The 9482-nt window shown below is 44.9% G+C and overlaps 1 protein-coding gene across 2 annotated transcripts; it reads right to left on the bottom strand.

The window, feature by feature from the left end:
• Window positions 1-555: 555 nt before the first annotated feature.
• On the bottom strand, window positions 556-9029 carry IGFALS (insulin like growth factor binding protein acid labile subunit). Of its 2 annotated transcripts, none has more exons than XM_034784681.1 (2): window positions 8502-9029; window positions 556-4598 (listed from the first exon to the last, which is right to left on the bottom strand). In XM_034784681.1, the coding sequence occupies exons 1-2, from the start codon at window positions 8542-8544 to the stop codon at window positions 2788-2790; spliced, it is 1854 nt and encodes a 617-aa protein (XP_034640572.1). In that variant the 5' UTR covers window positions 8545-9029; the 3' UTR covers window positions 556-2787. The 2 variants fall into 2 exon arrangements, with proteins under 2 accessions (XP_034640572.1, XP_034640571.1); XM_034784680.1 differs by having other exon boundaries at window positions 556-4601; window positions 8502-9028.
• Between the last annotated feature and the right edge of the window lie 453 nt (window positions 9030-9482).

Here is a 9482-nt window from a genome sequence, read left to right on the forward strand (position 1 = left end):
CACACCTGGTTCCCTCCATTCCAGACAAAACGCTGCTGCTAAGATCCTCTTCTTTATTTGTTCTGTGTATGTTGCTCCCTTTGTGAATATTCCCATTGTCTCCCACTCCATTAGGTACAAGCTCATCTCCTTCAGAATCCTGCACATGTCAGCAGTGGGCATTTCTTTCTATTACCAAGAGATTGTCAAGAACCACCTTGACCACTTTGCTTATTCAGTATGTTGTACACCTTTGTTCTTGGGGCATGACCTGAGCCTGCTGCTTAGGGCCAAGTACATAATGAGCACTCCCTGAAATAAACCAGCAGGGTAAAGGGCTGGGGAGTGGGTTTAGCTTTTGTCAGGAGTAAGAAGCAGCTGAGTGAAGGGGCAGGGTACTAGTTTATAGGGGTGAGTCAGCCATTTGTATGGAGTATGTGCAGGTGGAGTTCTGTGAGCAGCTAGGAGAAACAGCACTGCAGATACCTGCACTCTATTAGAGCACATTGCAGTTATAAAATATATATATATATATATATATATATATATATATATATATATATATATATATATATATATATAATTGCAACCAGCACCTTCCTTTACCAATCTAAGTGCAGGGATTTGCATAATTAAACACCTGTGGGCAGTAATGAGCCAAGTATCCCTACACTCTGGTTGGCTGAGATCATTTCATAACATTTTCCACCTTTTTATAGCCTGTTGGGTGCAACCGAGGTGATCTGGTATCTGCCTGGCAATCTGCATCCAAGTGTGACTCCTTGAGGAACTGATTTTGCAAACTCTTGTGGACTCCAGTGGGAGCAGGATCAGACCGCTCATCTTTTTGATTGCAATTGAACTCAGGATAGGATTCTCAGAAATGCTTAAGAGACTTAGGAACACAAGTCCCACTAAAATAATAGGATTTGTGCACCTAAGTCACTTCACCACTTTGGAAAAAACCATCTATCAAACTTAAATAATGAAGTCTGAAAGCAATTTCTCTGTAACAAGCTCTAGCTTTGCTTGTGGTGGAGGTTTTTAAGGTAGGCAGGAAATGGCAAGAGACTGAGACTTTAAACAGTGTCTGCTGCTCACAAGCACAACTCTTTTTTTTATAAGAATTCTAACTAGTTGAGGTACAAAATTAAAAAAAAAAAAATCACAAGATGAGCAGCAGTAGCTCCAAAGGTTTATTTGCTTGCTGTGATTTATCAGGGAGTTGATGTGCATGGCTTTTCTTAAACCTGCCTAAATCTGCCATTGCAAGGAGCTGTTAAAAGTTTGTCATAGAATAGAATCATAGAATGTCAGGATTGGAAGGGACCTCAGGAGGTCATCTAGTCCAACCCCCTGCTCAAAGCAGGACCAATCCCCAACTAAATCATCCTAGCCAGGGCTTTGTCAAGCCTGACCTTAAAAACCTCTAAGGAAGGAGATTCCACCACCTCCCTAGGTAACCCATTCCAGTAACCCATTTTCATGTGCGCTCTGCTCTCCTAAAATTACAGGTCGGGTGTCTGTTTTTCAAGCCTTTTCCCTAAGCTTTACACGATACCTGGCTTCAGTGACCAGATATTACTGATGAGGCTCTGCCCTTGACTTCCTCTCCTGTGAGCCATGGATTCTCAACTGGAATTCAAGAACAGGTTTTGTGGGGGTCATGGTCATCCTCCCTTTATTATTTCCATTATGGTAGCACCTGAGGCCCTAGTTATGGATCAGGCCCCATTGTGTTTGATGTTGTACAATCACAGAATGCTTTATGGGTTCCTGAAACTTTTTTGCATTGCAACGCAGGGTCACACAGAATGGAAAAGGTTGACAACCACTGCTCCAAGCTACTGCAGTACAGATGGGATGAAGCCCCTGCTTGCATTACCTAGTCACAACTGGGCTGATTCTGGGGCAATGATATTTAACTTTATCAGCATTCCCACTAATGAGCACTGTGGCCCAGACTTTCCTCCCCTAGCTCAAGAGGATCTTGGTTTCTCCATTTGCTCTCCCCAGCCTGAGGTCCTCATGTTGCAGTGATATTTTTCCATTAAGGAGGGTTGTCTCCATGATCCATTGACAACAGCACCTCTGCTAACCAGGAGTGGTTGCTACAAAAAACTAATATGAGATGTTCCTTGCTCCTTGGTGGCTAGACAGGTTGCCTATCCATTGCTCCCAGCTCAGGAGTGAGACCGAAATGCTGGACCTTAGTGGCAATACCCTTTCAGGTTGGCTTTTCAGTCAGACTCTTATTGTACTATGATCATTTGTTTGGGTTCTTTAAAATCAGTTTTAATTTTGGAATTGGAAAACAGCCCTCAGAGAAAGCTCCTGTCCACTCATAACTTCTCACACACCCATTCTTTCCTTCACTTTTCAGAGCTGGGCAAAGGAATGCTGGCTCTGAATCACAATGCTAAGTTCAAATAGCCCAAAGGTAATTGCAAAGTCCAAAGAACCTGTTTACCCCGGCTGCTCAGCCAAAGCTGGTATGCTGGTTCTGTTGAAAACTGCAGCTATACAAATATAGTAATGGTACAGCATGGAGAGAGAAAGCTAAAGAGTGCTGTGCAATCATATTGGTCTCCTTGGATAATGGTGGAACATGCTATTTTGGACTGCTACCCTGGTGAGCTTGGTAAAGAGATCAGGGAAGGTGGTTGAGATGCCAGATAGCTATACCTTTTTACTTATTAGCCCATAGGAAAGTAGTTCTCCAGATTCTACCTGAACTTGTGCAAGTATGTGTCTAATGCTGCCAACTATAGAAAGCAGAAAGTCCTCTGTAAAGAGGAAATGTGTTAGTTAGCAGTGAGCAAAGTGATCTTCACTGATTTCTCTCAGGTCAAGGCCTGCCAGGTCTGGTGGGCTTAGGCAGGTCAAGTTGTTGTACACGTACACGGGTGTGTGGGAATCATCCCCCTCCGTAAGGGATTGTACAAAACGTGGAACCACTGTGGGATGCTGCAAGGAAAAGTCTCTCAGTTCCTTCAGTGAGCAATTACAGTGCCACTTGTTTCCTTCCAGCCACAGCTGCTCCAGCACAGGTGAAGGGCCCAGAGAACCAACTGAGAAGGTTTCCAGAGAATTGTTTCTGATACTAAGATACCGCAAGTTTGCTAAGGGGGTAATTGTGGTGTTGTCCAGCATCTCCAAATGGTTGTTGGAGAGGTCGAGCCAGACGAGACGCTGAAGTGGGCTGAAAGCGTTGTGAGAGATCTCCAAGAGCTGGTTGGAGGAAAGGAGAAGGTATTCCAGGTTATTCAGGCCTACAAACATGTTGGGGGAGAGATGGGTCAGCCTGTTGTGCTTAAGGTCCAACTCCAAAAGATCATGCAGGTCATTCAAACTCTGGTCTTCAATCATGGATATGGTGTTGTGCTGCAAGAAGAGCCTCCGGAGGCAGGAAAGGCTGGAGAAAGTTTGTGGCCTGATTCTGCTGAGACAGCTGTTTTCCAGGTGAAGGCTATGCAGTTTGGTTAGGCTCTTAAAGACATAGTCAGGAAGTGCCTTGAGGCAGTTACCAGACAAGTTCATCACTGCGACGTTAAAGAGTCCAAGGAATGCCCCCACCCTGATCTCTTGAATCTGGTTGTTGTTCAGTGTAAGGACCTCCAGCTGGCCTAGCCCATCAAAAGTCCTTTCTACCAGGCTCCTGATCCTGTTGTGTCCCAGCTGCAGCTCCTCCAGGAACTGGAGATCTTTGAAAGTCCTTGGCCTCAGGCTGGTGATTGAATTACTGGATAAACGCAACACGTGCAGGCTCAAAAGGCCCAGGAATGTTTCTTCAAAGAGCAAGATGAGACGATTGTGGGAGAGGTCTAGCCACCTGAGGGACTTCATTCCCATGAATGCACGTGGGGCAATTGCATTGATCTGGTTGTGGTTCAGGTAAAGCTTCTGTAGTTTCTGTAGCTTGACAAAGATATTGAGCTTGATGCCCTTGAGCAAGTTCCCACTCAAATCCAGCTCCTTCAGCTCACTGAGACTGCAGAAGATTTGGTGCTGCAGGTAGGGCAGCTTGTTCCCAGCTAGGACCAGTTCCCTCAGGTTAGGCAGGTTATGGAACACTCTGTCAGGCAGCACCACTAGTGAGTTCCACCCAAGGTTCAGGTACCAGAGATTGGAGAGCCCAGCAAACAGGCCTTCCTCGATTTTGCTGAAGTGGTTGTTGTTGAGGCTCAAGGAGGCGAGGTTCTGTGTGTGAAGGAAAGTGTTTGGTGCCAAATGCTTCAGCCGATTCCGTTCCAGGTGCAGGTGGTAGAGGCCCTTTAAGCCATGGAAGGCATGCTGCTCAATGCTCGCCAGCCGACTGCTCTGCAGGTTAAGGAAGTCCAGGTTGGAAAGATTCCTGAAGGCCATAGCTGGCACAGAAAGGAAATTGTTCCCATCCAGCCATAATGACTTAACGTTGCTGGGAATGTCTTCTGGGAGGTGTGTGAGGTTCCGGGAGCTGCAGAAGATGTTGAGTTCCTCGCTGTAGTCATCATAGCTGCAGGCACATGAGCTGGGGCATTTTAGGAGCTCTGTGTCAGGCTGCTCCTTGGATGCTTCTCTGCTGGGAGATTGGGACCCTGCTGCCAGCACCGAGACCAAGAGTAACAAGAGGGCAGTGTCTGCTGGGGGAATGGAAGGGGAGATTAAGACAGAACAAATGGAAATCATTAGCTGACAACACACGGCAAAAGGAAACGATGCAAAGATGACATGGTTCACTCAATGTGCCCCAAATGCCAGTACCATGTAAGGCACAATACTGGGGACTGAACAACCATAACATGGAAGAACATTGTATTATTGTCTTTCTTCAATGCTTGCTGATGGTTGCGGGAACTAATCCTGCTGAACTTGGTGACTGTTTTGCCATTGATTTCACTAAGAGCAGAGTTAGATCCAGGGTCTGTAGAGTGACTTGAATTTTCTCTCTGTTCAGTTATATAGGCCAGACTCACCATTGCCCTGGGCTTGTGTACTCATTTACACCAGTGCAAATGTTCTTGACCCTCTTTGTACTGGTATAAATGACTGCACAAGGGGCAAGGCAACAGTGAATTGGGACCATCATTTTGAAATGTGGGAGTGACATTCTTAGCACGTAAGCCAAGAAGTGCACCTTTAGGAGCATGTTGTGTGTCTGGGCTAACTTAGTCAGGTTGTTCACGTCCCTTCTGTCTGTATCTATTTACAATCTGTTATCATTTGGCTGAATTGGCTCTTCACCTTGACAAGAGTGGGATTGCAATGTCTGGGTAATATTCCCTTTTGGTATGTCTGATAATTGCTTCCTCCCGCAGACATGGGCAAATTGCTGACTCAGAGAATCAGTCTGTGACCAGAGGTTGGTTTCCTCTCCCTACTCCACTGAGCCTTTAAAACAGGGGTCTGCCATTTCTTTTACACCCTAGAAACAATTCCTGGAGGACCAGTGATGATGACTTTCATTAAGGCTGTCCTAGCTCCGCCCTCATGCAGGCTCACATCCTCTAAGAGGACAGGACATGGTTTCTAGAGCTTGATCAATGCATCTCCTTTGATTAGCCAATAACAGACCAGTGCAGTTAGTGGTTCATCTCTCCTCCACCACTGTGGAGTAGAAAGCATTGCCTATGGGGATCCCATTCCAGGCATGTCTGCCAAAGCATCTCAGTCCTCACTGTCATCCTTGCTGTACTTGCCCCCAAGCAGCTCTGCCAGCACAGCTCAATCTGGACCTGCAGCCCCCCTCTTTTACTGACCACATTCAGGACTGGTGCAGGTGGTCACAAACCCTTCTTCGATGTCAGTGGAAGCTGTGCCCTTAGGGCTGGACTCTTTAACAGAGGCTGTCAGTTGTCTGTCAAGAGGTTAGGCTGGCTCTATGAAATCTTTTACGAGTAACTCAACTTGCTGTAGATCCAAGCCCAGAACACTGACGCTGGCTGATGAGCACCCTAATCCATTTTCTCAACCAGCCACCTTTTTCTGTTCAAGGACATGTAATTCAGCAAAGAGAAAGAACTGCTCCCTTAGTTGCAGCCATTGCGCTTACAGGGGAAATGGTGGTGGCTTTATCAGCATGGAAGGCCATGGGTATGTCCTGGAAAGTGAGCAAAGCTTATACAAGACAAAGTGCCAAATTCAGACCTGGTGTCAGTGGAAATACAGCCACTGAGGTCAATTTTGAGCAAGGTTTGAACTTGATCTTGATCATCAACTCCTTCCTCCCTCTCCCCCCAATGCTGAGCAGCAAACTCCATTTCTCAAGCTCCTTTCCTACCCGGCGCTTCCTGGTCCGATTGCTCGTGCACCTAGCTCATGCTTCAAACTTAAGTGTAATGAAGGGGAAAAAAATATAGGCTAGCGCAGGAAGCAGTGTGTAATAAAGATAAATTGTTCAGTACAATTCAGGTGTGCACATACCATGTTGTGCTGTAGCATCACAGTCCTGGGCATTGAGGCTATCTCATTTCTTTTAGAAAACGCTCTTTTCAGAGGAGCTTACTTCAGCTTTTAAACTTGCTTTGAGAAATGGGGGGGCGCAATGAGCAGAGATGGGTGAACATGCCGGAGCTAGCAATTTTAGTGAACAATGTGAATGAAATCTGAAAACCTTTTTATACCCTGTAATTTAAATGCTTCCCCCCACTCCGCATGGATTATTCAATAAATCGTTATGGAGAGCTCTGTGCTCTGTATCAAGGTTAAAAGACTCCTCTAAATGCTAAGCATACCCTGTGGGGGCCCTGTGTATGAGAGAGATGTTGTCTTTATTATAAATGTTCTTTCTCTACTCCTTTTTTTCCCCACAGTCTCTCCTAAGTGGCAGGCACTGCTGGTGTTCAGTTCAAACTTTCAAACACAGGATGTTCAAGTGGGTTTGAAATTAGGCCACATGAATTCATCCAACCCCATTCACAAAGGAGGGGAGAATATAGCAAATTAGGGTTAGATAGTTCCACAGTTTTGAAGTGCTGGGAAAACAAGAAGAGTAGAAGTTGGTGATTTCAGATGATCTGTTGCACTCTTGCAACAAAGCAGCGGTTTCGTTTTAGTTAGGGAAATGAGGCCATCTGTTTTGTGATGCACACCAGTGTCTGGTTCTGGTTGTGTACTTTAAAACTGAAACTTGTGATGGTAAGATACTGATCCTATGCCCATCAAATCCATTCATTACTTTTCAGCATGACTTCCCATGCATCATGCAGCAGGGATATCCTGTAACATTATACTTCCTCATCTCCAATTTATTTGGGGGAAGGATAAATCAGGAATGGCCAAGCTATTTGGGCAAGAATATTGCCTTCTCATTTTTTCAGGTTTCTGTGCAGGTTTAGAGCAGACACCATTAAAATCTGCACCATTACTACTTTGAACATTACTGCAGTACTTCTTATTAAGAATTAACAATGAATATTGCAGTTACATGAACTAACTCTAAGTGGCAATTTATTTGCAAGTGCCCTGTGAACATTGTTCTAATGGCACCCACTGCACTTGATCCTGCCTTCCCATGTATGACACACATACTTGTGCCCATGGATGCTGACCCAGAGATTTCTAGGGTGAGCACCAGCACACCTTGCTTATTGGGGTTTGATGGGGGAGAGGCCAGATCAATTCCCCAAAGTACTCATGTTGCAGTCATGTAGTCTGCCCTGCCAATGCTATCTCTCAAAATGAACTCCAGGCTTATTCATCTCTATCTATCCATGCCCATCACTGTGACATGTACAGATCTCCTCTATCTAACCTATAGTAGCTACATGCTAGGTTGATAATACCCCCTATATGTACTTAACTTGCATTTTAGAAAGCCCATAATTACGTGATGATGGTTTAGCTCTGGTCTATTGTCTCTGCAAAAAGAACAGGAGTACTTGTGGCACCTTAGAGACTAACAAATTTATTAGTCTCTAAGGTGCCACAAGTACTCCTGTTCTTTTTGCGGATACAGACTAACACGGCTGCTACTCTGATATCTATTGTCTCTGTTTACATGCCTGCCAATATAATAGTCTTTTTTTGTGTATGCTTGTCTCCAACAGTATTAGCCCACCACCTCATACATTCAAGATCTTCTTGGACCAGCAATTAGATTTTCACTGCATGTTTCAGCAGCATTTTTCTTCTTCTAAAATTCCAACAGTAGATGCACTCTGGCCCCCCAACCTCTTAGAATTAATCTGATCTTTCATTATTTGGAAGCTCTTGCTGCAAAAGAACCAATCTGTTCCTCCAGCTGCAAAGTTATTACTCTAGCAGAGACACGTGCACTGTGCATGCAATCACTAAAGCTCCTTAAAGTAGCACACAGGACACAATAAAGCCTGAACATTATCCTATAACAGCAGAGGTGGCAAAAGAAAAAGAAGTTGCTAAGCAAAACAAGTAGAAAGTTTCCAAGAACTCATTGATCTGCTCACCCTAAACTATTTACCTGCCCTTTCTTGTGGGATTTATTTGATACTCTGGTGCAGATCCATGCTGTCCTGCTCTGATGAGGTACTATTGGAGGAATGTGGGAAGTTGCTTCCACTTACCTTTCCTTGTGTTCATTGTGGCAGAAGCATGGGAAGGAAACATTCCGTGGACAGACGATTCTGTTCTCTGTATTTTCCCCCAACTGATAATGTAGTGATACAGCAACCACCTTGATGCCTGTCCAGCACTCTGTGCTCGATTGGTTTTAACCCTTGTGCTACCAGCCAGGAATGCGGGGAGGTTTTTATTACTAAGGCAAGGGATGTTGATTGAAGGTCTTGAGCTGTGTGTGTATATTCTTCTCTGAGTCTGTCACTCTGGGAGTCAGATTTTCCTGACATCTATAACTGGGAACAAATATACTGAAAATACTGGTGAAGGTAAGCAAATGGCTTCTCTCCCCTTCCCCGTTTTAGGTCACTGTTGTAATTAATTTAGATGCCCATGTGAGGTTTATACCCCCTCTGGGAAATAACAAGTAGGGTTGATTGAGAAGTGAGTAAACAGTCCTGGAGAGAACCTGACTTGACTACTGAATGGAGATGGGCTGAGGAAGTAGCTTTCTGATCTGGATTAAATTTTGATGAGGAGTCAGGTTCAAGGCCAATCAGTTCTAGGGTTTGAGCTTGATGGGGCCAGATGCTGGGAACCTTGCAATGCTGGATGATCCCGTGACAATCTTGAATGATCTACGTCTCATGAGATTGTGAGATTTCTGCCATCTTGTGAGATGTTTTTGTAGAATGCTGGCTGCATCTGAACCAGGCTTAGCAAATAGAAGGGTTCTGAGTTGGAACCAGAACCATATGGGCAGGTTCAGATTTGGAGATTCAAATCCAAGCCTCCCCTCTAATCTTAAAGTTTTGGCCCACCTCTAGTTCCAAATTCCCATGGTTTTTCAGGCTTGGGTTTCTACCAACATTAGAGGTAGAGCACATAGTGTGGAACAAAGCACTCGGGTTCTAAAGGCTTTGAATTGTCTTGGTTACTGGGCCAGCAGATGGCAGAGTAGAAACATATAGGAATAAGGGAACAACGTG

Source organism: Trachemys scripta, chromosome 10 (assembly GCF_013100865.1).
Source record: "Trachemys scripta elegans isolate TJP31775 chromosome 10, CAS_Tse_1.0, whole genome shotgun sequence".
NCBI lineage: Eukaryota > Metazoa > Chordata > Testudines > Emydidae > Trachemys > Trachemys scripta.

Coding starts and splice junctions, on each gene's coding strand:
- IGFALS (XM_034784680.1), bottom strand. CDS start 8,544: ATGTTTCCTTCCCATGCTTCTGCCACAATGAACACAAGGAAAG. Junction 4,602..8,501: donor CACAATGAACACAAGGAAAG/GTAAGTGGAAGC, acceptor CCATTCCCCCAG/CAGACACTGCCCTCTTGTTA.